This window comes from Amphibalanus amphitrite, unplaced genomic scaffold (genome assembly GCF_019059575.1).
Source record: "Amphibalanus amphitrite isolate SeventyFive unplaced genomic scaffold, NRLGWU_Aamphi_draft 000186F_arrow, whole genome shotgun sequence".
Classification (NCBI taxonomy): domain Eukaryota; kingdom Metazoa; phylum Arthropoda; class Thecostraca; order Balanomorpha; family Balanidae; genus Amphibalanus; species Amphibalanus amphitrite.
In genome coordinates this window covers 825,872-853,356 of record NW_024881681.1, presented here as the reverse complement: position 1 = coordinate 853,356, position 27,485 = coordinate 825,872, and the positions used below count along the sequence as shown (strand labels likewise).

Here is a 27,485-nt window from a genome sequence, read left to right as displayed (position 1 = left end):
GACTGTGTACTCTGATGTGTATTGCAGGCCGGCCTCAAACACCTGTGAAGGCACAACAGTACACGCTTACTGAAGGTCGCCGTTTCTTAGCCCGCACGCGCCAACCGAGGACCGTGACAGCGACCTAGGACGTTAGGAGGGCTCTATCGCACACAGACGGGCCAATCTAACAAACGGGAGGCATGGCACTAAGGGGCATCATTCCCGTGCCAACTAACGACAGAACTAGACCTATATCTGTGCCTTACACACCTGAAACCGAACAATGATCTTTCAGGACACATTAGGTGGGTATAGGACGCAGCGTATCAACTAGGTATATCAAATCGATCTTTTAACATGCCATATGTATGTTAGGAGGAAAGGTTGCATTAAACGAATATAGGGCCAATACCCAATAATAGTGTCATTGCAAAAAAAAAAAACTGAAGTACAAAATCGACGATGAGGCGCGCAAAGAAAACACAAGCGGTATGCAGAAGCTTGGCAGTGAAATGGCTGACCCATAAATGCATGATGTTCCAAAAACGGTACAAAGGTACATCACTCTTTAAACGACTACCTCAGGGCGTGCGCTTTTCGCTGTTTACGATCATCGTTGCCATCCGCTCGTTTTACGTAATGCGATGCGCCCTTAGTTGATGGGGCTAGTACGCACAAGTACTCACAAGCTCTGTCATCCACTTTCTCACTAGCTGCGCTCACGCACATTGCTACTATAGGCTAGTTGCTTCCTTCTGCCATTGCTTCCTTTCACTCGAACAGTAACAGCACACTGCATCCGCGTTCTTCTTTCAGCACAAAGTCCACTGTAGGACTTTTAGCGTGTGTCCCGCAGTTGGCGGTAGGTGGCAGGCCGATCGGGCCGGTAGGTGTCACGCTCAGCGGCCGTCTCCGTTTTGTCGGCAGATGGACGGGCCCGAGGGTTCGGTGACGTACTGGTCCGGGCAGGTGCAGACTCGACTTCCGCCGTCCGTGGGCAGACACAGCTGCTCGGCCGGGCAGCCGCCGTTCTGACGTCCGCACACGTTCGTCACTGAAAAGAAAACAATGGTAAGTATCCACTGCCGTTGAAAGCTGTTTATCACGTCCCACATTCATCCCTTCGGTTTGACGCAAGGTACGTACGACATGGTACTGGAGCCTCCTTTGCGTGCTAATCATGGCTCCAGTAGTATTCAGCAACCCATTTTATCTGCCTTTGCTTGAAATCCATCAGCTGCCCGCACAGAGTTGGCCATGTATGGCGGCAAAAGCCGCAAACTCCTTTGGACCTTGTTCAACACGTTCTCCCTGAGCCCAGCCGTCCCTGACGAAGCACCCACCCCAGGAGAGGAGGAATACAGTGCTCCTTACCCTGAGGACAGGTCCGAGGCGTAGCCACCAGTCCATACAGCTTCCCAGACGTCCCCAGCACCGACCGCAGCGACTTGCCACGCTCGCCCGTCGCCTTGTTCACGACGTGGATCTTCTTACTGTAGATCAGAGCGAACGAGTGTCAGTGTCTGTGGGGCTCTGAATTGACCAGGCTCACAGTTAAATTTGACACAGCATACAGCGCAAACTCAGTTTGTCATAGGAGAGCGAATTCTGCCTCATCGGGCTGCAAGACCCACTCGTTCCAGTCGGTCCATTAGAGAGTACTTACTCGTTCCAGTTGGTCCAGTACTCAATACTCACTCGTTCCAGTCGGTCCATTAGAGAGTACTCACTCATTCCAGTCAGTCCAGTAGATGGGTACTCACTCGCTCCAGTCTGTCAGAGACCGGTACTTGCTCTCCAGTGTGTCCAGTACTCAGTACTCACTCGTTCCAGTCGGTCCAGCACTCAGTACTCACTCGTTCCAGTCAGTCCAGTAGATGCAGTACTCACTCGTTCCAGTCGGTCCAGTAGATGTTGTCGTCAGTGATGGCGATGCCGAAGGGGTAGCTGGCGCCGTCAGCCACCAGCCGGCGGGTCCGGTGCGTCAGCGAAAAACACTCTGCCGGCAAATTGAACGGACATATCGGTCATTGGACGGCGCGCGACTGAGGCGCTGAGATGTCGTACAGTCTTACTGAATCTTCTTTTGTGCTACTCTCCGAGCATGAAATTCTGCCCTGTAAGATCACACACATAACAAATCACAGATAGAGATTTATACATGCAGGCCAGTATAATTATGTAAAGCGTCCATACCTAAAGTATGTGCGATCAAAATAACGCCCGCCCTTTCTCTCCCCTTGCCTGCGCGCCTCTCTGCCTTTCTCCCCTCCCCTCTGATCCCCCCATCCCCCTCTACCCCGCCGTACCGACGCTCTTGGTGCCGGCGTCGGTCCAGCACAGCTCGTCCGTGGCGAAGTCGATGGCCAGCGAGTTGGGCAGACCGAGCTCCGCGTCCAGCAGCACCTGCCGGTTGGAGCCGTCCAGCGCGGCGCGCTCGATCCGCGGCTCGCGACGGTTCCAGTCGGCCCAGTAGATGGTGCTGCTCGAGGGGAGGGGTGGGGGGGGGGGGTGACGTGAAGAGATCAGTGTGTAAGGGTTATTGATAACGCTAACGATTGACGCTTCAGGCTCTTGTTTACCACTTAATAATATTGTAACGTTGAGCCTGCCAGCCAGACGTGACTGACATGTCACCGTTTCCTGTCTTTCCCTACCCTACCCTTGGTGTAGTGTTCCTTACTTCCTGTCCTCAGTGACCCATTCCCTACCCCAGTCTTTGGTGGACCGTTCCTTACCCCCGTCCCGGGTGGACTGTTCCCTACCCCTGCCCCTGGAAAACCGTCCCTGGTGGACCGTTCCTTACCCGCGCCCCGGGTGGACGGCCACACCGCGCACGTTGACCAGGCCGCTGCTGATGACGGTGAACCGGTTGCCCGTCTCGATACTGGCCACCTCGATGGCGTCGCGGCTTGAGTCTGTCCAGTACACGTTACGGGACACAAAGTCGACCGCCACGCCCTCTGGGGAGCTGATGCCTGACGGAGAGAGACGCTCTGTTAGCGAGCGGGAACTCGGCCAGTGGTGGTAGAGCCTGAGACAACTGGGAACTTATAGTAGCCGAAGCCCATTACTGTGATAGCTCATTGCCGCTGTCTATGATATGTCTATGATACACAAGTGAACCTCTCTGGAATATTCACCCACCTCCCATGGCGAAGTCGACCCTCTGGGAGCCGTTGTAGGCGGCCGCCTTGATCTTCCTCCCTGCCACGTCACTCCAGAAGATACGGCCGTCCAGACAGTCTGTGTCGATGCCTGTCAGAACCAGGAGAGGTGATTGACCATCGACCGCAAGTCACGTGACCTCAGACCATGTTGGAGGGAATCTCAAATGCTTGCAGGTCAACCGATCATTGCAAGATATAAAAACAACTATACATATACTTCGTTTTAAGAAGATGGGTCCGTGACACCTTATATAACAAAGGAAGCATAGCAACTCCTGGTTTTTCTGAGCATCGCCTCATATAGGTATGCACTGACACCAATCAACCCAAAATAAGGACACCCGGCCCGGACCCAGCCGACCTGCCTGCCACCTGGCGGCCGTCCCTCAAACCTTCACTGACCGACTGCTGTCTGTGTCGGCTCCAGGATGATGGGCCGGCCCCGCTTCCTAGCCTCAAACGGCACCTTCACGATGGCAGAGCCCTGGTTCAGCAGTAGGAAGCCGCCCTCGTGGCGCGGTGCAGGGCTGCAGCGGCGACCTGCGACACATAAACATAAAATCGTTTGTCAGGAGCTGGTGTATCTGCAGGGCGCAGTGGTCAAAGTGCCTTAATGTAAACGTTCTAAATTGATGCCGGATAAAAAACGTAAATCTTATTTTCGGTATCTGAAATGCACTTCATTATCCGCATGTTTGGTTGGCTTATTGCACTTTCTCATCGACATAATGATGCTTGAGCTGCACTGAGCGACTTTCCCAATGGATCAACTGCATTATATTATCGATCGACGAGTGCGGTATGTGATTCTAGCGCCAGTGCAGCGTAGTCACATACCGTCACCGACGAATCCCTTGAGGCAGACGCAGCGGAAGCCGTCGAGGTCGGGCACGCAGGCAGCGTTGACGTCACACTGAGTGGGCTCGTCGTAGCAGCTGATACTGGGCCGGCACGTGTAACCGTCACCGGAGAATCCCTGCGAGCGAGAGGCGGAGGGTTGGAGGGAGGCTTAAATTGATGGCACTTGGCAACGTCACTGGACTCACTCAAGTCTTTGAGCTCATCAATGTCATAAGAGTCACCGAAACCCACGTCACCAAGCCTCAATGGACTCACTGCGCCCACTAAACTTACTCAGCTCACTCGCTAAGCTCGTTATGTTGAGTGTTCACTCATCAAGTGTCACTGAGCTTGCTCGGTTAATTTTTCGGGATCACTAGGTCTAATGAGCTCATTGCACTCAGCGCACAAACTGAGCACCACTGCACTTTCTCACCAAGCTGAAAGCTCACATAAAGGGCGGCAACGACTAACGAGCTCTCCGCCTTCACTCACCGGTCGGCACCGGCAGCTGAAGCGCAGCTCCTCCGGCACGTACATGCACTCGGCCCGCTCTCCGCAGTTGTTGACGATATTACAACTGATGGCCACCTCGTCACACTGACGGCTGCCGGTGGAAGACGGAGGTGAAGACGATCGGGTGGCAGGGAAATCTCGTCAGGTAGACGGTCGTTTATATACGCATCATGGATCATGGTCTCATGGCCGCAATATTTTATGGCTGTGTTAGCTGCCAGGAGTAACTAAATGTGAACCCCTGATGCTGGCATGGGTTACATGATGGATGGCGGTATGGCTCTTGTGTTCAGAGAACTTCAGCTATACCTAAATTTTGACAGCAAAAAGACTCGCCACTGCACACCATTTCTGTCAAACCCAGCTCAGTGGTTACTTACCCGTCTCCCTCGTAGCCTCGGCGGCACTGGCAGTGGTAGCGGTCGGCATCCTGGTCGTACACACAGGTAGCATCCTTGTGGCAGTCCTTCAGCACGGAACAGTCGGCGTTCGGGTCGGGCGTGCACACAGAGCCATCTTCCGTGTAGCCGGGGAAGCACGAACACTGGTAGCGACCGTTGGTGGCGTTGTAGGAGCAGAGAGCGTGCACGTCGCAGTCCTCGTCACCGCGGCACTCGGGGACCTCTGGGACCTCGGCCGGAGCTGGAACGGGGGAGGGTCACGTCACCGCGGCACTCGGGGACCTCCGGGACCTCGGACGGAGCTGGAACAGGGGAGGGTCACGTCACCGAGCTGTGTATGAGCGAACCAATGAGAGGAATCGGCCACATCGTTACGTTACATGTTCGGCGGTGAACTCCCATGCGCGACAAAAAAGAATTCGGAGACGGCTGACGGGTAAAATAACATTCCACGAGAACACGAGAACCTTTGTTTGCAAGTCTCCACAAGCCAGGTCTATGACGTCTCCGAGGGTGAGTACAGAGGTTTTTGCTTTGGAATTCACATAAAAAGTGACCGTAAACCAATGTTATTCCAAAGCTATATAAGTCACATCCAGCTCTCACCCTCAGTGACTGCGGTGGGCGCCACTTCCTCTCCCGCTTCTCCCTCTTCTCCGTCGGTGCCGCTGGGACCCTTGGTGTCGTACTCTCCCTCGCCAGTAGGCACACACTTTTCCATGACCTTGTCGTAGCGGTAGGTGACGGGACAGTAGCAGGCGCCGTCGTAGCAGTACGGTAGGGGCGTCTGATCTTCGTCATCTGTCCGTACAGGAGCGAACGGGGAGGGGGAGAGGGTGAGGGAGAGAGCAGTGGAGGAAACGCAGCCACAAGAGAAGGCTGCCTATACTTGAGAGTTGTTCTTTGTACTTGTGATTCCCCTGGGCATATCTTTCAATTCAAATGCATTCCAGCAGTGCCTTCGCACAAACAATACCTTCTTCTGGTCCCTCCAACTTTGTCTGATGCCAGCATGATACATCTCAGTCGTACCTTTCAAGAGTAGACACTCCTTTCGGTCCCTATGGCACTTCCCGATTCCATTTTAATACACTCCGATCCTACCTTTTAGCAGGAAGCACTCCTCCTGATCGTCTGTGAGCTGATAGCCGTCCGGACACACGCAGAAACCGAACACACAGGTCGAGTCCAACCTCTGTAATACGGAACGGAACAGATCAGAACAGCAGAGAGTGTGTGAGAGAGTGAGTGAGTGTGAGAGAGTCCATTGTTCGAACACACACGTCGAGTCCACCCTCTGTAATACGGAACGGAACAAATCAGAACAGCAGAGAGTATGTGAGAGAGTGAGTGAGTGAGAGAGTGTGCTTCATCGTTCGAACACGCACGTCGAGTCTATCCTCTGTAATACGGAACGGAACAGATCAGAACAGCAGAGAGGGTGTGAGAGAGTGAGAGTGAGTGTGAGAGAGTCCATTGTCCGAACACACACGTCGAGTCCAACCTCTGTAATACGGCGGGGGTCTCTGTTCAGGACAACAGAGAGTGTGGTCCAATTGTCCGAACAGGCAGGTCAGGTCCACTCTCTATAACTCGACAGAGTTTAGGTCAAGACTGTGATCCTTCGTGCGAGCGCCCATGACAGACGTGATTTGACCAGATGGATTTTGTCAATGATTCATGCTTCCAAAATGACCCAAGCAATATGTTTTATGTTATTCATTGCTTCATTCCTCAGACTATTCGCAACATCAAATAAAGCCCAGTGCCTTTCGCCGCCCTCCGGGCCCCAAATCCCCTATTCCAGCCCAGTGATCTGACGCCTCACCTCCGGAATTGCCTCGGGTTCCTCTGGTCCCTCGGGCTGTCCCTCCGGCGTCTCCGAGGGCTGCTCCTCCGGCGCCGGCGTGGTCGCCGGCTGGCAGTTGAAGCCGTCACCCTCGAAGCCTTCCATACAGGCGCAGACGAACCGGTCGGCCGTCAGGTCGAACCCACACACGCCGTTCTCTGAGCAGATGTTGTCCACGGAGCAGTCGCGGTCCGGCGACGGTGCTGTGGGTCACGAGTCAGTAGTCACAGTCACAGTGTGCAGAGTGCAGTCACAGCTACAGGCCACAGTCACAGACACAAAGGCACAGTCACAGAGCTCAGTCACAGTCACAGCGTGCAGTCATGGTCACATGTCATAAGCACGTCATTGCGTTCAGTCACGGACACAAACATATTCATAGCCGCAGACGGTGATACAAACTCGACATACGATGTCATAACGAGGGACATAATTACACAACGTAGAAATCAATGTAAACGGGTCGGTAAACCCTCGCTGGCTGTACGATGTCGGTAGCTATATGTGCTCTCACCGGCTGACGGGCTGGGCTCCGTTGTCGGCGTCGGCATACACACGAACAGACCCGTCGCCACCTCGTAGTCACAGATCTCTCCGACGGCACAATCCGAGTCTTGCAGACAGCCACCCATTCCTGCGGGCAGCGGATCGACAGTGCGAACAGTGTCAAAGGTCACAAGGTCAGGGTCAAAAGTCGTCAGAAAAAAGTCTAGAGAGCACTTTTTTATACCAAACGTGTTCTGTAGTCATCCAGCATTAAACAAAGTATTGTGCTATGCAGAGAGACACCAGTTTTCACCCTAATTCTCGACACAACACGTATGAAACGCGTGAAGGTATATAAACCTGCAACTTTTTGCATAAGGTGTTAAGTACACATATTGATGCTCAAAGGCTGGATATTGGAGACACCCTCGGACCCGCCCTCCACCTCACCTGGGAGGGGGTCGACAATGGGGCCGACGAACACGCACTGGCCGCCCTCCCTGACGTACTCCTGGTCACAGAGACACACGTAGCGGTCCACCCACGGGGCGTACACGCAGGTGGAGTGGGCGCCGCACTGGGCGTCCGTTTCACAGGCTGCGGGGAGCAAGGCAGCGGTCAGAGGTCAGAGGTCACCGAGAGGTCATACAGAGTCATACTGGGCGTCCGCCTCACGCGCCGTGGGGAGCAAGGCAGCGGTCAGAGGTCAGAGGTCACCGAGAGGTCATACAGAGTCATACTGGGCGTCCGTCTCACACGCTGTGGGGAGCAAGGCAGCGGTCAGAGGTCAGAGGTCACCGAGAGGTCATACAGAGTCATACTGGGCGTCCGTCTCACAGGCTGTGGGGAGCAAGGCAGCGGTCTGAGGTCAGAGGTCACCGAGAGGTCATACAGAGTCATACTGGGCGTCCGTCTCACAGGCTGTGGGGAGCAAGGCAGCGATCAGCATAGGTCAACAGAGGTCAAACAAAGTCATACACTGTGCGTCTGTCTCAAGCGTTGTGGAGATTGGGGAGGGCAGGGGTCACCAAACAGAGCCATACAGTATGAATTGTAGTCGACTGAGAAACGGAATTGCAGTTTAGAACGGCTAGCGAGGCGAGGTGTATTATAGCGGACTTCATGGTAGTGGACTTAATGTTTCCTTTAAGTCTGAGGACTATTGATTAAGAGCCCTATGCCGCTTTAGCCTCCTAACCTTAAAGAATAAGAATCCCGAATGGCAGTTCCAACTCACGGATGTCCTCCGGGGCGGCCTCGCAGTTGACGCCGTCGCCGATGTAGCCCACATTGCAGACGCACTGCGGGTTGTTGACCTCGTACTCGAGACACTCGGCGTGCTCGTGACAGGTCACGTCTGCCGGCGGCGACAGAGAGGATTGGTCACAGACACTGGTCCCAGAATCCAGATGGTCTATTCGAAACGGTTTTATAGGTCCATGACTGAATATGTTTTCCGTTAAAAGAGTGGATGTAAGGAGACAGTCACTTTCAAAGTGATCGGGCAATATCCACTTCATCCATTCTTTTCATTCAATGATCAACGACTCCATTTTATTCTATCACTCACTCACAAATCTGCATTGGTCCGCTATCCGTCCCCCGTCGTGCGCGTACCTCTGCAGAGCACTGCGACCGTGGTGGCCACGGAGCAGTTGACGCCGTCGCCGAAGAAGCCCGCCCTGCAGAAGCAGATGTTGGCGCCCAGCCAGTCGGCAAAGTCGCACTCGGCATTGGGGCCGCAGTCGGCGAACGTGTCACAACCTGCGGGCGGGCGGCGGGACGAATTGTCAGTGCCAACGCTTTAACTACACTACACAACACGAACTGAGGTCGCCCCATATATTTATGTACGTACAGTAGGTACTGTGATTATATTTTTTCTTATTTCACAATACCATCAAAATGCATTGTCCATTGATAGGCGATTTCAAAAAGTATCCACTTGAATTGAAATATTATATCCGCTTAGCTCAAAAGAGCATCACCAGACACCAATCATATTGAGTGACCGTTCAATTACATTTGCAGCCCATTGGGTGGGCCCGACTCCCGCACTCACGCTTTTCGACGGGCTGCGTCTTGCAGACGGTGTAGCCGTCTCCCTGGAGTCCGGCGTTACAGACACACTGCGGTACTCCCTCGAGCTCCACACATTCGGCCGCCGGGTGGCACTCGACACCTGGAGAAAACACGCAGAGATAGCAATGACATCAGATATCATTGGTCATTGCTTGTGATACTTGTAAACCATATGCATATTTTGTCTAAGTAGCGTAGTTTTCCAGCATCCAAATATTCCTTTTTATCAGCTCTACTTTGCCTCAACGCCACGCATTCGCCGGACTGTAGGGAGCCTTGCGGCGCAGCCTACATACAGGTGTGGAGCTTTGCGGTACAGCCTACCTGCAGGCGTCGACTACCAGCGCCATCTATGGTGCAGCGGGAGAACTAGCATAGGGTGACGGCTTATGCTGATTCCTTTCCGTTGCGGCGGCGAATGCATGTACCGAGGGAGTTGTATATAGGAAGGCGTGTTTTATACCAGCATTTGATAATGCTTTTATTATCTTCTTGCTCCTAGTCTTGCTCATTTTCATTTACAATTTGGAGTGTAACTACTGCGCCTTGGCTGGACTCAAACATGCAGTTACCAATCGACCGAAAGAGATGAAGATTGGAGGATTTATTCCCCTCTCCCCGTCCTTACTCACCGCCGCAGAGCACGGCCAGCGGTGTGGCCACCACGCAGCGCATGCCGTCGCCGAAGTAGCCCTGCAGGCAGACGCACACGTTGCCTCCGGCCCAGTCGGCGAAGATGCACTCGGCGTTAGGCCCGCAGTCGTTGGCCGACTGGCATACTGGAGAAGAGAAATATGTCTGTCAACATCATTAATGTTAAAGCTCGCTGTTCATGTCATATTTCGTCGCTGTTGTCATTGATTTGTTCTGTATTTTGTTGCCTAGAATATAATTTCCCTCTGATTACATTCACACATTGTGACCGTAGGTCATATTTATAATGTAGGCAGGGTGACGTAGTTTTCTCACTTTACCCACACATAAATACGCCCCACACAACTTGCGACATATCAACCCTCTCGCCGCTCCAAATGCATTATCGTTGGTCTGCTGACGACCTGTCCATTCTACCTAATCACGATTCCCTCAGTCTTTCTCTACTCCCGTCACTCACGGTTGCCCTGCTGCTCGGCGGCGCGACACTCGAGTCCGTTGCCGTAGAAGCCCGGGTCGCACACGCAGCCCGGTCTGCCGAGCTCCACCTCCACACACGAGGCGTGAGAGTGGCAGAAAAAGTCGCCACACGGTCCCGGAGTCGTGTCTGGGGCCGGCCAACCGGGAGGGAGGGGTGGTGAAGCGGTGACGGGGGGGGGGGGGCAGAGCAGTGTGCTGTGTAACAACGAGCTAATGAGGCGTCACGATGAACGTTTATCAATAATGAAAATGCAAAAATGTGCATGAATGTGAACCACGCTAATTAACAACACTCTAGGTATTGTGGAGGTCTATCAATTTATCAGTTTGGAGGTCTACCAATTTAACTGTGTGCCTTTAGATCCAAAAGGTTTCCATGCTGAATGGTTTGTACCGCGCTGATGAAGATTTCGATCGCTAATCACAAAGCAGGAAATATCTACATTGTATTCATTGTATTCATAGAAAAACATCACAAATACCATTGGTAGGTCCTGGTGATGGTCGGCGGATCGTACTAAATTCGATTCGTCTGGATTGGTCGTAGCATGAGTCTCCTCTTTCAAATACACATCGAACACAACATTATACACTACAAGTACACACATTACAACATCGCTTTGAAGTCAGAAAGCGTCTCTATTGCGGCTAAATTTACATCAAGTTGGTTCCATTCTCGGATAGTTTTAGGAAAGAACGAATTGTGGTATGATAGTAGTCGCGATTGTATCCGCCTTATCTTTTTGGGATGATCGTTCCTCCCTATGTAGTTAGGCCTAAGAATAATATTACATTACATCTACATGCATATCAGTACAACTCATGCTTTTATCTATCTACACTGCATCTACATTTCACGTATTTGTAAAATGCAATCTACATTCTACAGGTAACAAGCGGAATAAACAACACATGATTCCATGGCAAGAAATCATTGAATTTGTTAATGTTCGGCATGCTAAGAAGAATAAACAGAAAGAACTTGGTAACTTCAACTATTGGAGGGAAATAAGCATTAAAGGTCTCAAATATTGACATAATTTGGCATGTCAACTTAACATAAGCTACTTTTTGCGAGAAATATTCCGAAAATAAAATTTAGAGGGCGTATATCTTACCTAGGCACCTCTTTTGAAACCAATCGAAGTCACTTCTACATCATCTAACTTACTATTCTAACAGAATCCGTCTGTGAGTCTGTGAGTCTGTGTGTCCGCACATCGTGTAGTGGGTTCAATTAACCTCGCCTACAGGGCAGACGGTAAGTCGTAGGAAGTTGAAATTTGCACACCTTCTAGGTGACAGAACGGGTCAGCGCCATTTCTAGGTTCCGACTCGCTGGGGTGCACGGTTCGCGCGTGGGGCGCGCTGGAAGAACGCCAATGAAATTTTCATCGGTTCGTATATCTTCATTGAGAGCCGGGGTCGACAAACTTTGTGGACTAAATGCATGCCGATCGGTGGCGGGTGCCTCGCATTGGCGGAGGGGCAAGTTTTAATTTGAATAAAAAGTGGCGAGAGAATGTGTTGATTTTCGTTCAATGGGAACAATTTGTGATACGAGTTTACAAATGCACCGCGTTTGCCGCAATGCGTCACAATTATCTGAGGGCGTCATTTTTGCCGCAAATCGCACAGTTTTGTCAAATATGGTCCGATGTGGGTACAATTTGGTGCCAGGATGCATGCTCAACCAACAGGTTCAGATGCGCCGCGTTTGCCGCAATGCGCCACGTTTGCCACAAAGCGCCATTTCCGACAAATTCGATTAAGGGTAATGGAATTGCACGAATAGGAACAGGGCTGGGAACACTTTAAGTCTAATACTTTAGTACTGATTGGATCCAATTATTCTGTGACCTGACATGACCCAGCGGTGTTGGTAGGGGTAGGGGTAGGGGTAGGGGTAGTGGTAGGGGTAGTGGTAGAGGTAGGGTAGTGGTAGTGGTAGGGGTAGGGGTAGGGGTAGTGGTAGTGGTAGGGGTAGTAGTAGGGTTAGGGTAGGGGTAGTGGTAGGGGTAGTGGTAGTGGTAGGGGTAGTGGTAGTGGTAGGGGTAGTAGTAGGGGTAGTAGTAGTAGTGGTAGGGGTAGTAGTAGGGGTAGTAGTAGGGGTAGTAGTAGGGGTAGTGGTAGGGGTAGTGGTAGGGGTAGTAGTAGTAGTGGTAGGGGTAGTAGTAGGGGTAGTAGTAGGGGTAGTAGTAGGGGTAGTGGTAGGGGTAGTGGTAGTGGTAGGGGTAGTGGTAGGGATAGGGGTAGGGATAGGGGTAGTGGTGGAGGCAAAAGTAGAACAGTGGCCCGGGCTGATTCCATCGGACGAGAGGTGACCTTTGTGACCTTGCCTGACCCAAATTGACCGGGGCTGACCCCTTTGACCCGTCTTGACCCCATATCAGCCAAATTTCATCCAACAAAGCCCTCAGAACAGTTCTTTTTTAATTCCGTTCACATTTCCGTCCATATCTATGCTTTTAGACGACACATCGATTTGAAACGAACACCATTCGAAAGCAAATTGGCTGGTGCCGCAATTTTTTACTACCACGCAGCAAAGCAAGTGGCGCAGCCGCTTGTCTATATTACTATTTGAGGAGGGTGCGTCTGTCCGTTACCGAGGTCCCGACTTGGTCGTGCTTTGCGTGGACTACAGGCCAGACCGTTGCACCTAGCCCGGTGAAATTTGCACAACTCATAGATCAAGGATGCGCGACGTGCCTTTGAGGGGTCTCAGCTCGATCGGGTCGATAGGGAGCGCGTGGTGCGTGCTCAAAAAGTGCAAATTCGCGTCATAGACTTTACATGTATAAATCGGCGTGCGAAATCGGGCGAAAATGGCTAATTTTGGCCGACACGGGTCCAGTTCCCGTGCAATATCTTGGTGACCAGGGATCCGACCGGCACGGGAAAAACAGCATCGTGTACAGAATTGAACGGGCTATTGAATGGTGTGCAATGCAGAGGATAGTACGCGCCACGTGCACCGGAGAGGGCACTTTTATTTGAAAAATTGCGGTTTTTGAGGGATTTTGAATTAATTTTATTTTTAGGTGACCGTTAAATGGAGCGAGTTGAATCAACGCCTATTTGCAAGAGAAAGGTACCGCCTCTCATATAAAAATTATGAAAAGCTGATTGATCCAAATCAAGGTGGTGCAAATCACAGGAGAAAATGGTGTTTGTCAATTTTGTGCCACTTTATTAATCACACGGGGTTTGCTGCATAACCTGATACCTTTGGCAATTGAATATGGTACCATTGGATAGAGCATTCAATTCTGTCCAATATTCACTCTTCATTTTTGCATAATTAGCAACAGTATCCTTAAAAATGTAAATGTTCCAAACCATTACATTGTCATTTTTAGCGAAATTCATCGATGGCCCTCAAAAGACTTCACGCCAGTTTTCGAATCATTCTAAAGTAGAACGCATGATAATACGACACGGGCACCTCGATGCGATGTATCTTTTTGTTTTCTTACAAAATGCTTGGCCGTCAAAAAGCAATCGAACGAAATGGATATTTACCAACCAAATCGACACAGACCAACCCACGGGTCAAAAAAATCCCCCCTTAGCGTTGCGGAGCACGCGGGTAACCCTAGTACAACCTATGCTTCTGTGTGATGCTTCTACATCAATGTAGAAGCATCACACAACCGTAATCTAAGCTGCATATCTAAAATTTGTGTTCCATTACTGTCTACTATCTATTGTCTATTGTATATTTCTGTCATCTATTGTAATTGTTTGCTGGCTGATTAGTTCAGGTCTAGTTTCTACTGATGTGTCCAGTTATCTGTTCTATATATCTCTGCGTTGCCGCTCACCGGTGGCCACACAGCGGTTGGCCTGGGCCGTGTAGCCGGGAGCGCAGACACAGAGCGCGCGCTGCTGCCACTCGCTGAACTGACATTCGGCGTTCAGACCGCAGTCGGACGAGCTGCGACAGGACGCGTCTGTGGCGGCGGTCAGGGGCCGCTGACTCACCCCAGCTCACCCCAGGTCACCCTCCGCAGAGCTACAGCTTACTTCCGTCAGTCAACTCACCTCAGCGGGTGATTTAAACGTGAAATATTTTGGGAGAAGAAATGACGGGAGTGCTGCACTTCTAACCTAGATTGTTACTGCAAAAATTAGTTAGAAATGCTCTAACCGGTGTGCATTGTACCGAGCACACTTAAAACACAGTAGTGAAAAACAACACAATGCATTCAACGCTCAGCATCCGCACATTTTTAGCCATAACATCAGCATAAGCCAGGCAGTAGTGAGTGATTCAGCCGACAGCCTCAGCCCCAGAGCAGGTATGTGCGCTGTACTCGTGGTCAGATAGCAGCGTAAGCATTAGATAGAGCGATAGACACCCTATCTGCGGACAGCGATAGCGACGGCCGGTGGACCGTCATGTTCTCAACACGGTATCGCTCTGAGTCATGCGGGTCATTGCCGTGCGTCAGGAGGCTGGTTACATACGAGTACCCCGAAGCATGGAATGTTTGTATAGATTGGACTTTGGAGCCATTTAGCATTAAGTACTTACCAGATTGCATTACAATCCGAGTAGCACCAATGCCCTCCAAGCAAGATTTTAGCACCGAGCGTAGTGCATGGATTGTTGGAGCCAATGAATCACAATTAGGCATTTTTCGACTCATTGTTATATACCGTTTGATTCGCCTTTGCTTTTTCCCGGAGCTGGTTTCCCCGCTGCCAGGCTCAGCTTCCCTCCCTCCATGGCGCTCGGGAGGGCGCCGGGGTCCCTCCTTTCCCTCCCCTCCCTCTATCGTCCCCCTCACCTGGCGCTCCGGATGGTGCCGGGGTCACCACCTCCTCGCAGTGGGTGCCGTCTCCGGTGAAGCCGATGTCGCACTCGCACACCGGACTGCCGCGGCTGTACTCGTAGCAGGCGGCGTTCTCGCCGCACGTGAGGTCCGCGCAGCTCAGCAACTCTGCGGGGGTGGGGGGTCATAAGCGAGACGGGAGACACCAGCGGTGATCATTGGACATTGGACAAGCACCGGGGCCCGGGTTGGTCAGTGTTGACGGTTTACTGTTCAGGCACTGGAAGTCAGGTCAGTTCGAGCGTTTTATATATTCGGTATCCAAATTGTCTACAAATGTTCTCTTGGCAATGGTTTTGAAAATTCGGCATTTACTTGCCAAACCAGGAGCAATTTCTTATTCGAGAAGACCAAAATCCGTTGACGAGACCTACCCTTTCTCTGCGATTCCTTTCCTACTATTCCCCGCCCGACTCACTCTCGCAGTTCTGTCCGTTGCCGGTGTAGTCGGGCATGCAGAGACAGGAGTAGCTGCCGAACTCGTTAGTGCACATGGCGTGCTCGTGACAGTTGTCCTCGCCCTGACGGCACTCGTCGATGTCGACACAGATCCGCAGCTCCTCCGGCGGCACGTCCGACGGACCCTCGCGGTACTCGTACGTGAACCTGCGGGACATGGGTGGAGGCGTTGGATGAGCGAGGGCTGAGGGAAGTCTGACGCTGGGATTTGCATTACGGTGTTTTCAATAGCTGATTGTCGTGTGTGAAAGGAATATTTCGTACCTGTCTACATATGTATCATACACAGTAACATGAGGTAAAGGTTAATTACAAAAAAGTTGTAAATTGACAGACATTTCCTTCAAGAAGCGGTCGTCTATTGCCTATTGGTATGGTCATGTTTTTTTTTTCTTCAAAAAGCTGCACCTCCATATGTCATGCAGCAGTGCTCGTAGATATCCTGTTGTTTCAGCTACACTCACCCGGGTCGGCAGTCACACCGGTAGCCGCTGTGTCCCTCCGGCGTGCAGACAGAGTTGGGGCCGCACTTCCTCTCCGCGTCCTTACACGGACTCTCGTCTGTCGAAGGGAAGGGGTTCACGGAACTCATGTGTCTTTGCTCTTTAGATACATGCACTGATTATAGCTGGCTAGATTGCGGAGTGAATTGCTAAAGGACTCCGTATAACAATATATTCAAATCTATTCAAACTATTTGATTATTGTGTAATGCTTCGTAGCTTTAAAATCTCAACCTTACCTGATATCGCCTCGATATTGTTTGAGCTGGCGAAACGTACAATCTGCTCCGGTTCTTCGTAGACGATGAAGTTCCGATCAACCTGCCAACGAATATAAGTAAATATCATAGGTGAAATTCAAATACATTAGTTACTCATCAGTGCCGAGGCTTCCCAGTCTGTTCCTCCCTCATCTGACCGGCTACTTCTTTGCTGCGCAGTCGATCCCTCCCCCTCCCTCCTCCGTGAGACCAACTCAGGCCGACTCACGATGTGTCTGAGCTGGTTGAGTTCCTCCTGCTCCGGCTGCCAGGGACACTCGTCGAACTGCACCTCTGCCTCCAGGTTCATCGGGATGCTGATGGCGTTCCCCGCCTGGCGGAACTGACGCTGAGAGGTGATCCTCAGACGACCTGGAGCAGAGGGACGCAGAGTCAGAGGTCAGTGAAGGAGCGGGGCTCGATGGTATGGGTCAGTGAAGGGAGAGGGGCGCGGTAACAGAGGTCAGTGCGGGGCAGAGGGGCGAAGGGGTGCAGGTCGGGGAGAGGGGAGGGACACGGTTGCAGAGGTCAGTGAGGTGGAGGTCCAGAAAGTGTTTACTTAAACCCAAAGAGACAGCAGTGCGGTGCGTTATGAGTCGAAGAGATAGCGATGTAGGGTGTCACATGTTCAGGAGGCGAAATTGCGAGTCGCGATAGGTAAGCGATGTGACATTGATTATGTTGGGCGATGGACTCAATGATCAGTAGCACCAAGATATAGAGCAAAATCCAACTTTTTGGGCTCCGATGTCACTAAGGGACCGCGTTGACGACGTCTCTACGCTCCACTGACCTCTGCCGATCCTGACGACGGTGTTGGTGTAGCCGTCCATCTCCACCTTCTCTCCGAAGGCGATGGCCGGCACCGCGCCGTTCAGACGCGTCTCCACGCTGAGGTGGTTGAACACGTTCAGGCCGCCAAAGTCCTGCTGTAGCACCACGTGGTGGCCCGTCTGAGGGAAGTCCACGTCGATCGTGGCATTGGCCACACCGCCTGAAAGGAAGGAAGTCAGCAGTCAGTGCGGAGTCAATGCAGAACGGCGGCAGAGACAGTTTGCAGAGTCATTGCAGAATGGCGGCACATTCAGGGGTTATCGAGTGCTTGCAGATGGCTGCCTTGTCATTTACGATCCAGCATGAAGTGAATCATTCGAATTCCAAGAACAAGGAAAGTAAGCTTTTTAGCAGGCTGTCGTTCCTCTACGATCTTTAGCGCAATTGTCAATGGCATCCGTAAGATAATCGCACCGGCACCACTGTAATTCTCGCTCCGAAGTTATTTTTAATTCCTCACCGGTCATCTGGAATCCGTTTCGGACGCCGGTGGCGGGCTTGGCGAACATCCAGCCCACGATGTCGCTGACTGGCATCAGGGTCTGGAAGTCGTAACCCAGCTCGGCCACCACCTTGGCCACGCTGGTGTAGGACCGGCCGTCCGAGACGACCGCGTACGCCTGCAGCTGCTGGCCGTCGATGGTGAAGCCGTTCAGCGTGCCGAACACATCGCCCATGATACGCAGCGGCTCGTCTGGCGGCGAGGAAGGGAAAGGTTGCGGGTTCGAATCCCGTCAGGGAGTATTTTACTACCCGATCAAAGTCGTGACACGGTTATGAATAGTTTAGCCACATGATCAAAACGTCACGAATATGATACTAGTATACGACTGGCTAGTGGCTATATTTATTTCTAAATGTCAAATTAATGTAAGTCCTACTCAGTTCTCACCCCGCGTCAGACAGCTTTTTCCGTTGCCGTAGAAGCCGGCGTTACAGACGCAGCAGAATCCGTCCTCGTGGTCGTGGCACGTGGCCTCCGAGTGGCACGTGATGCTTCCCGTGGCGCACGTGGCCGACTGCTCCAGACTGGCTGCGGGGGAAACACTGGCTGTTACCAGACACTCTGCTCAAGTCTTCATGTTTGTTGTCTTTCAATACACACCACACAGTCAACCACGCAAGGTTAGGTCCCGGTCTTTGTAAATCGAGCCTGTATTAGTGTGGATATTTCGACCACCGGCCCGGGCCAGGGGTCGTGTGGTAAGTGTGAGTTTAAAGATGAGCTCACCGACTGAGTATGGTCTAGAGAGGACGAGACGTCTGACTCATGTAACATAAACATGGTCACTGGCTAGCAAAGGCTATTGCTAATACCCGGAAGTGTCTAGGTCTTTACGATGTAATGAAGCTCATCTATGTTTTGTGGCCTGGTGATGAGAGTGTTATTCATTAATTCTAACCAGTGCGTATACAGTGTAAGCCAGAAAATCAAGCGAGAGCTCAGAGAGAAAGAGGGCGTGTCCGTGTGCGTTCAGTGTGTCTCACACATGAGTAGGTGCGCTGTGACCGAGTATGTTCCGTCCCGGCCGTGACCCGTGACGGCGCGGACCGGCGTCGGTGCCAGCTCGACCATTAGTGACCGCCGGCCCAGTCCGACATGGAAAATAAATAGTGCGCCATGTCGGGCCCCGCCCAGTGGGGTCCCGGCGAGGAGGGGTGGGTCGGGAGGGGCAGGATGGGTCGGTTCATGACATGGCTCATGGGCTTGTCGAGTGGGTGCCAGCACGTGGGAGAGACTGGCAGAGCAGCGGGGACCTACGGTGGTGAACAGTGGACTGAGTGAGGTTGGTGAGTGAAATTAGGGGTATTGATTAGTCTCTAGCCACGATGTTGTTATAGTGGTATATGATTGTTAATAACTAATTTCGAAGATTCAGTATGTATATAATATACTTATAGACCTCGACATAAGCATTAAGTACGATGCAGCCGGTGAAAATGAATCAACGCTATTTATTTTTCCATTCCTTCATAAAAATAAGCCTGTAACAGGTCATTGCTAAATCACTTCATTCACCTTACCTGGACCGGATCCAACATTGATGTCGGGTTCATCCAATTTATTTCCTTCAATTCTTCCGATCCTGTAAATGTAGACTCCCGCCTCTTGGCAGTTGGACAACCTGGAAAAGAAATCAAGAGCGAAGTTTGGTCAATGAGGGCTCATTCCAGAAAAAAAGACATGGCCTTTGTTCCGGTCACTGAACGGCCTCCCGCTGACCTGCCACGGACCTGTCACTGACCTGCCACGGACCTGTACTGACCTGTACAGGGGTTTCTGACCTTTCACTGACCTGTCCACTGTCCAGGGCTATCTGACCTGTCACTGACCTGTCCAGGGGTGTCTGACCCATCACTGACCTATCCAGGGGTATCTAACCTGTCCCTGGCCTGCCCAGGGGTATCTGACCTGTCACTGACCTGCCCAGGGGTATCTGACCCATCACTGACCTGTCCAGATGCCGGACCTGGTCGGTTCCCGAGTGTCGCAGCTCCGTGTACCGTCCGTCGCCGCTGATGAGGCCCGCCTGGCCGCGCGCATCCTTGTGGTGTGCCGTCTTCCCCTCCCCAGCGATCCACTGGATACCGTCGTCAGCGTACAGGAACTGGACAAACGTCTCGCGACCGTTCCAGCCCAGCACCAGCTGGAACGTGTTGGTCTGCGGCGGCGCGGCGGTAACGGTCAGACAAGATCGTTGCAAGAAGTTGAAAATGGGCTATGTGGCTGGTCCTTGTCACGAGTTACTTCGTACGTACGCCAATGTTAGGGTCCATATCTGCTAACTTTGCTGCTGGAATTGATATTCGGATAAGATTAACAACCCATCCACAGCTCACACATAAATGTCAGCTAGTTTTCAACCCCACCTTGTCCGCCCTGGAGTTATAGTAGCCGACGCCGTCCCAGGTGGCCACCAGCAGCTCCTGGCTCTGGAAGCTAGCCCCGCCGCTGAAATAGCGCGCTATCCGCTCGTCGAACCGACGCAGCTCGTCCTCTTCGTACGTTACCCTGCGGTGCAGAGAGGAACGCTGATACACTGTGTGACAGGGAAAACTGTGAACCTGTGGTGCAAAGAGGAACGCTGTTACACTGTGTTACGGGCAAAACTGTGACCCTGAGGCGCAGAGATGAACGCTGTTACGCTGTGTTACAGGCAAAACTGTGACCCTGTGGAGTAGAAGGGAAACGTTGTTACACTGTGTGACGGGGGAGCCGTCGTCTGTGACACGGCGTAACTTATTGAACGTGGCGCCAGTGACATCTGGGGCTCTATTTCACAATGAGAGAGCATCGCGGTGGTGTGGTCTGTGACCTAATGGTACGGATTGATAACTCGGATTTATTTACAGTGTTTTTTATGATAAACGGTATCGTAGATCATGTCTTTCTATTTGGTCGTGTTCATCATCCAAGCAAGGTTTAATACCCTTACCTTCACTAACCGATAGATGCCAATCGTTTGTTTATCGATTAGGACCAAGGATGCGGACTCATTTCGAAATCCCGCTCCGCGGTCGCGTCGTGTTTACACCAACCGGTAACATTTGTGATGATTCACCAATACCGCTGCACCAGCCAGTCCACATGGCCACAGTTCATGGGTAGGGGTCACACACGGGTTCACACTAAACTGCCATCTGCTGGAGCGCGCCGGATGGAGGTCACAGCTGCCAAATTTGGTCAGGGCCAACTCAACTATTCGAGCCAATTAGTACTTGCGCACGAATTTATTGAAGTCAAGGGAAGCTTAGGATGCATTTATTGAGGTGTATTTGCTGGTTTGCGCTCAATCATTAGGGCTTCGCAATGCGTTACGTTTCCGCCCGGCATTCGTCGGTCATTGCACTAGCAGTGAACGTATTGTTTTCCCCGCAGTCCGGTCCGGCTGACGAACTGACACCGGCCAATGACACTATCCTCCGCTTTGTTCCCGTCGGTCCTCTATACATACATCAGCACTAACGCATTGCTGTTCACAAGCATTCGGAAATATGTAACAATGCGGCAATGCGACATCCTAAACGAATCAATCAACGGATCTCTAGCTATGGGAAGCTATGTGGGAAGATCTACATGGGGAGTATCCACGGTGATAATCAACTATTCATTCGGGTTTAGCTGACAAGTGACGACCATCGGCTGGGCGGCCGGGGATGGCGGCTGCCGGCCGGGCCGGACGGGATGGGGCGGGCGTGGCAGCAGTCCACCCGCCCAGGTCACGGTTGGGTGCCGGCGGGGACGGGACGGGGACGGGGCGGGGTAGGGTGGGGCGCGGACCCGTCACGTATTCCCGGCAACACACCTCTCTGTTGGCGGGGTGGGGTCAACCTCTGTCCAGTTCCGTGCTGTGTGTGAGGGTGGATGGATCGCGGTGCAGCGGCAGCTTTAGTTCAACTTCAGAGACCCGTTCAAAAAGCGTACCAGTGTGTAATCTTACCCTGCTTTCTGATCTTAAAAGTACGTGAGAATTGGGTGCTTTTTGGAACGATCAGAAGTGTCGACTTGGTCAGTTGGTATCTCACTAACCAAGCTCAGAGTGGCATGTGAAGACAGGGCCGTCATCGATATTTTCTTCGAAGAATAAAGCGAGCTGATTTACCAAATGTGACAAGATTTAGTGCAGGAAGCCAAGAGACATTCAGCAGTGATCAGTAAGCATATTTTTGTTCAACTCTTTTTTTTTTTTTTGCTTATGTCTCATTTATATTTCCATCTGGTGCATCTGTGCGGCTACGTTTCAAATGCATTTACTAGGTACGATCAGTTATGTGAATGCTGTAAAATTGATATAACTTACGACACACTTATCCATAACCTCTGTCCGAGCTATACTGGTGACTGTTACATTCGCACCTCTATCGTTGAAACGCGCCGTCTATTTCATTCAAGTTCGCACAATCTCAAGCTAGTTGCGAAACAGCTTTCGGTCGTGTTTCGTGTCAGCGGGCCATCCGCATGACATGACTGTCACAAACGGTTGAACGGCCGGGGTCGTCACGGCTGGGGTAAACCAGATCATCGCCACGTCACGTCCGCAGTCAGCTGGCGTGACGTACCATAACGTCATCGGCGCTCATACACTGGAAATGCCAAATCTTGTTGATACAAATGCATCCAAATGCAGTCAGGAAACTAGAGATTTCGTCACTCTCTTCTCATTTTTTTTTCTGTACAGACTTCGCTGGCGTCGCGGTGAAGTTGTTTCCCGTCCTCACAGGGTCCGGCCGGCGCCACGGTGAAGTTGTTTCCCGTCTCCACAGGGTCTGGCCGGCGCCACGGTGAAGTTGTTTCCCGTCCTCACAGGGTCCGGCCGGCGTCACGGTGGGTAACGCGGTGGTCCTCTCGCTGCTGCGGATGGCTCCCGGCTCCGGGACGGGCTGCCGCTCCCCGCCGGCTGCGCTGCCCTCCGGCGCGGCCGGCACCCGGCTGGCGGCCGCCTGTGACGCCGTGGAGCGCCGGCTACAGACCGCCGCCGACCTGCTGCTGCTCACCAGCGACGCGCGGCCGGTCAGCGGTGCCGGCGGCGGTCCGCCGCTGCCGCGCTGCCGGGACGCGGCGGCCGGCCGCGCGCGGGCCCTCTACCTGGTGGCCAGGGACATCGCGGCGCTGCTGCAGGCCGGTGCCGGGCACGCCGACCGGGTGACACAGGCGCTGGCGCAGCTTGGGGAGCTCGGCGTGGCGCTGACCGAGAGCTGCGCAGAGGCCGGATACCTGGCAGCTGTGGCGCTGCCCGGCTGCGCGCCGGCGCTCCAGGGACCTGTGGACCGGTACCAGCTGTGCCGCGCCGCCGCCGAGGTGGACACCGGGTACGTGGATCCACGTGTGCCGCACTCGATATAGGGAACGTGAAGTTCGGGCCGCATATGGGCAAATTGGGCAGTTTCAAGAGCTTCTACCGAAATTTCACTAGATGCGGTTTCCATTAGACTTATTTGGGTTTTCAACGCTCTTTGGTCGCCTTATTAAAACCTGGAAGCAGGAAACTATTTAGTCGTGCCCATTTTCGGTAATGGCAAGCATCACCCGTCTTCATGTTGGACGCCACTCAATCCAATGAATGTGATCAAACTATTTATTAATTTTCATTTCCCGTTCTGCCGCAGGTGCTCCATTCTGAAGCTGTACTCTCACTCCTCAATGCCAGCCTCGTTGCTCTCCGAACTGTGCTCAGTCACCAGCGAGAGCGCCGTCAGCCTCATCGAGGCCTGCACCGCCGCCGCCCAGCGGGTCGACCACCCCTGCACGCGCCAGCTACTGCTGCAGGGTGGTCGGGCCGCCAGCGCGGCACTGGAGGCTTTTCAGGCCAGTGCTAAACTATCGGCCTCCTCTTGTGAAGATGACGGCAGCATCAGCGAACATACCGACGGGGACAGGAACGGTAACCTCTCTGTCGGTCCGACTACCGACCGCGGCAGTCTGCCGGCCTGCCACCTCTTCGCCGAGAGCCTGGTGGCCGCCTGCAACTCCCTGGTGGTGTTTGCCACCCAGGACAGCTCTCTGACCGGCCGCCCGGCGCGGCTGACCGAGCCGGCCCGGGACGCCCTGCACGACCTCTTCAGCGCCTGTATGAGTATCGTGTCGCCGTGTGTGCTGGTGTGCTCTCTGGTGCGCCGACTGGCCACCGAGGGGGAGAGGAAGCGGGGAGCGACCCGGCTGCGGGTCCAGCAGTGCCAGGCGGTTATAATGAAGGCGTCAGTGCAGCTGTCCCAGGCGCTCGGAGTGCCCGGCTACGAGATGTGACCGCTGGATGTCAGGAGGTTATAATGAAGGCGCGTGCGTGCAGCTGTCCCAGGCGCTCGGAGTGCCCGGCTACGAGATGTGACCGCTAGATGTCAGGAGGTTATAATGAAGGCGCGTGCGTGCAGCTGTCCCAGGCGCTCGGAGTGCCCGGCTACGAGATGTGACAGCTAGAGTGTGACAGGAACCGACACGCAGGGCTAAAGCATACTAATTTGGTAACTATGCATTCTGCTGGATTATCGACAAGATTGTCAGGGCAGGTCCAATGCCCATTTTACAAATAGGTACTCTTGCATTTATGTGTGAAGCGATGATACACTCATAGTTTTCTGAAAAGGCTACTCTAACATACATAGCAACGTTGCACTTATGTAAATGATAACGATAAATGCGTTTACCTAAAGAGGATAGGATTACCCAGAGGCCAGAGGTGTTCGATACATGGACCAGTTATATAGACATATCAGTGTCAGTGCATGGTGTTCACATTCCAGGGGCCAGGGCTCTTGACAGGAAAAGTACCCGATCTGCGATGGAAGGTACTTCACCAGCTCTCTGGAGACGGTTCCGTCTACCTCTGGATTCGCGCATTGAACCGGAACGGAATATAAACGTTAACAGTCGGAATAAAGACGATACTGGTCACTGAAATGCGACGTTTGTTGTCCATGCTCTATCCTGGCTGACTTTAAACATACCTACCTAAACGTCGAAACTGCTACCTCCTGTTTTACCCTTCTTATGTTCTGTCCCTTTTTGCATATGGAATGAAGTGCACTTGATTTATCCAATCCACCTTATTTGTAACGATAAAGTTTCGCATCAGCCAATCACCAATGGTATCATATTAAAGCTGCCATCCGACAGTCGAGTTGTACTTTTGCACTGCAGTTTCAAGGGCATCGTTACATTCCTTTCTCTTCGGATAACGATTGCTCTGAAGTATCTGATATGACCTTTTGTCCAACAGCGCTAGGCGGCAGATCTCGCCAGGCACGCACAGACCCACCGCGCTAGGCCAGCCACCGTTCCAGTGACCGAATTCCCCACTCCAGCGGCCATGATCTATGAGCCTCCGTATTTTATCCTGTACTAACATCCGCCGTCATAAGAAGTGTCTGCCGGGTCCGTCTCCCACCAGCCGGCGGGCTGGGAGGGCTGTAAACCACCCTGACTCAGATGGCAGCAGCGCGACGGCGCGGCGGCACATTCAATCACGGTATGTTGTTGGAATCTGTCTGAGCACTCGTTGTCACTTAGATCAGCGCCAGAATGTAAACATTTCCGTCACCCTGGGAGGGCCAGCGGCTCCCAAACCAGACCAATCTGACCGTATTTGGGTGTACTGGTCATACAGCCACGGGACGCTGTGGATTGAGGTGAGCTGGATAGTTGGCGAGAGGAATAACCAATCAAATTGAAGCGGCTTGGCCGTTACTTGGTGAGGAATGTGCAATAGGAACTGACATGAATACACGATAAACGGGACATGTGATGTGCTTATGGGGTGGTCGGCCTACGAATGCCGATGATGAAACTATTATTATTTTTATAATTGGAACTGTTCAAGTTGCACAGAAAAAATAGCTTTTTGGTTTACCTATATCCGTCAGTTTGCCAGGTTCGCTACCCAGGAAAGAGCCATGTAATGTGCTGATGTTGGGGTGATATGTCAGTGCTGTGCCGTTTGATGGTGGACCCACCTGTAGAAGACGTCGCCGGCGCCCCTCGTGTCCACGTCTGAGTACAGAGGCGCGATCAGCGGGTAGTCCAGAGGAAACGGCACGTTATAAAAGTTCGGCAGCTCCGTCATAAACGACAGCAGCCCGTTGCTGTTTATCTGAAAAGGCAGTCAACAGAAATATTAGTACGGCCATAATTGAATGTTATCCTGCGTTCTTCCATTGTCACACACCATTGGTTCTCAACATTCTCTCAGATGCTTCCATACTTTATCCCCAGAACTAGGCAATCGGCGTTCATGCTCATGTTATTTATTCGGCATAACTTGATTTAGACAAACACCTAATGAATTGCAGCACAGGGCACTCGGCACACGGGCGCTTCGCACGTGTTATATAACCGTGAACTCTGTCCATTTAGAACAAGACCTTCCTTACATAATTGTTCCACCCAAGCCGAGACTTTTCGGACAAACAGGGAGCTACATGTTTAAGGTTAAGACTTGATTATTTTGGTCCTGATTGATATTTCTTCATTAGTTAGTGCGCGGTGTCAATTCTAAATGCCCAAAAAGACGTCAGAACAATACCGAGCAATATAGCTGAGAAATGGACTATACCGCGTATTGTCGCAGACCGCAGTCCTGCGTGTCTATTCTGAATTTTATCGGTGTCATGGCAGCAGACGGGATGGCGCGGTACGCCTGCAGGGTAGGCTGTACTGCCGGTGCCGTCTTTACCTACACCGGTACGCCTGGAAGTTAGGCTGTACCGCGATACGAGTCAATATCAGAATGAAGCGTTTCGCTTGGAAGATAGGCTGTACCGCCGCTACGGCAGCTAGTATCAGAATAAAGCGGTACATCCCGGCCCTGGGGTATAGGCTGTGCCCGTGTGCCGCCGATACCGTCATCAGATACGCCTGGAGGATAGGCTGTGCCGTTAGAGCCAGCGATCCCGTCCTGACCGGAAGAGGAGACACTCGGTCCCTGTCAGTGGCCAATTCTGACGCCAGGCTGCTTCGGGCAGCGTGCCTTTGGCATGCGAAGTGGTAATCGCCAGTGTTCAGGTAAAAAGAAAATCATATTTTGGTCTGATGTTTTAATTCCATGGATGGCGAAGAAACAAGCAAACTAAGCACGTCGGCATTGCAAGGTATCACAATCTACTGACTATATAAAAGACTGACTACAAAGTTCCCACGCCAGGGAAGTCCGCGTCTACTCACATAGGCTCCGTTGTACTCCTGTTTGTAGAACAACAGCGGCGTGGTGAACTTGAGCTCGGGACTGGAGATCTCGTCCTTCTTAGGCAGCACATCATCATACACCTCGGCACCGTACGGGAAAAACTCGCTCTTGGGGATCCCGTGCACACCAATCACCAGCAGCAGCACCACCGCGGGGGCCAGCGGGCGTCCCGGCCACAGCACACCCATCGCCGCAGCGTCTCGGTCGCGCTGGCAAAGATCACCACCTCACCAGTCGCTCACCCCGGCGCACCGCTCGTGGGTCTGTTGCCGAGGAGGAGCAGCGGACGCGCGATGGGGGCTCGGTCGCGGCCCGTCTGGACTGCCGAGGTGGTCCAGCAGGACAGGCGCCGTCTGCCCGCCGGTCCGCCGCTCTCGACTGTATAAACAGAGGGCTCTACGGACGCCGCCGAGCCGCGCCGCGCCGCGCCGCCGCCGACGCGTCGCGAGGT

The 27,485-nt window shown here is 52.6% G+C and overlaps 2 protein-coding genes across 3 annotated transcripts; one reads left to right on the top strand and one right to left on the bottom strand.

Annotated features, from left to right (window-relative positions):
* Positions 1-27,485, bottom strand: LOC122384307 (nidogen-like). 2 transcript variants are annotated; one of them, XM_043371594.1, is made up of 34 exons: positions 27,013-27,485; positions 25,806-25,942; positions 20,229-20,370; positions 19,812-20,020; positions 19,383-19,483; positions 18,250-18,390; positions 17,818-18,051; positions 17,317-17,517; positions 16,753-16,895; positions 16,503-16,584; positions 16,225-16,321; positions 15,720-15,907; positions 15,257-15,409; positions 14,288-14,416; positions 10,441-10,587; positions 9,959-10,105; positions 9,307-9,426; positions 8,862-9,008; positions 8,482-8,601; positions 7,695-7,841; positions 7,273-7,392; positions 6,738-6,961; positions 6,014-6,104; positions 5,516-5,710; positions 4,889-5,150; positions 4,488-4,599; positions 3,990-4,128; positions 3,555-3,692; positions 3,130-3,240; positions 2,789-2,960; positions 2,292-2,464; positions 1,873-1,981; positions 1,357-1,475; positions 1-1,036 (listed from the first exon to the last, which is right to left on the bottom strand). In XM_043371594.1, the coding sequence occupies exons 1-34, from the start codon at positions 27,220-27,222 to the stop codon at positions 882-884; spliced, it is 5,115 nt and encodes a 1,704-aa protein (XP_043227529.1). In that variant the 5' UTR covers positions 27,223-27,485; the 3' UTR covers positions 1-881. The 2 variants fall into 2 exon arrangements, with proteins under 2 accessions (XP_043227529.1, XP_043227530.1); XM_043371595.1 differs by lacking the exon at positions 14,288-14,416 and having other exon boundaries at positions 27,013-27,422.
* LOC122384308 (talin rod domain-containing protein 1-like) lies at positions 21,730-24,753 on the top strand. Its single transcript, XM_043371596.1, has 3 exons — positions 21,730-22,013; positions 22,623-23,168; positions 23,466-24,753. The coding sequence occupies exons 2-3, from the start codon at positions 22,717-22,719 to the stop codon at positions 24,100-24,102; spliced, it is 1,089 nt and encodes a 362-aa protein (XP_043227531.1). The 5' UTR covers positions 21,730-22,013; positions 22,623-22,716; the 3' UTR covers positions 24,103-24,753.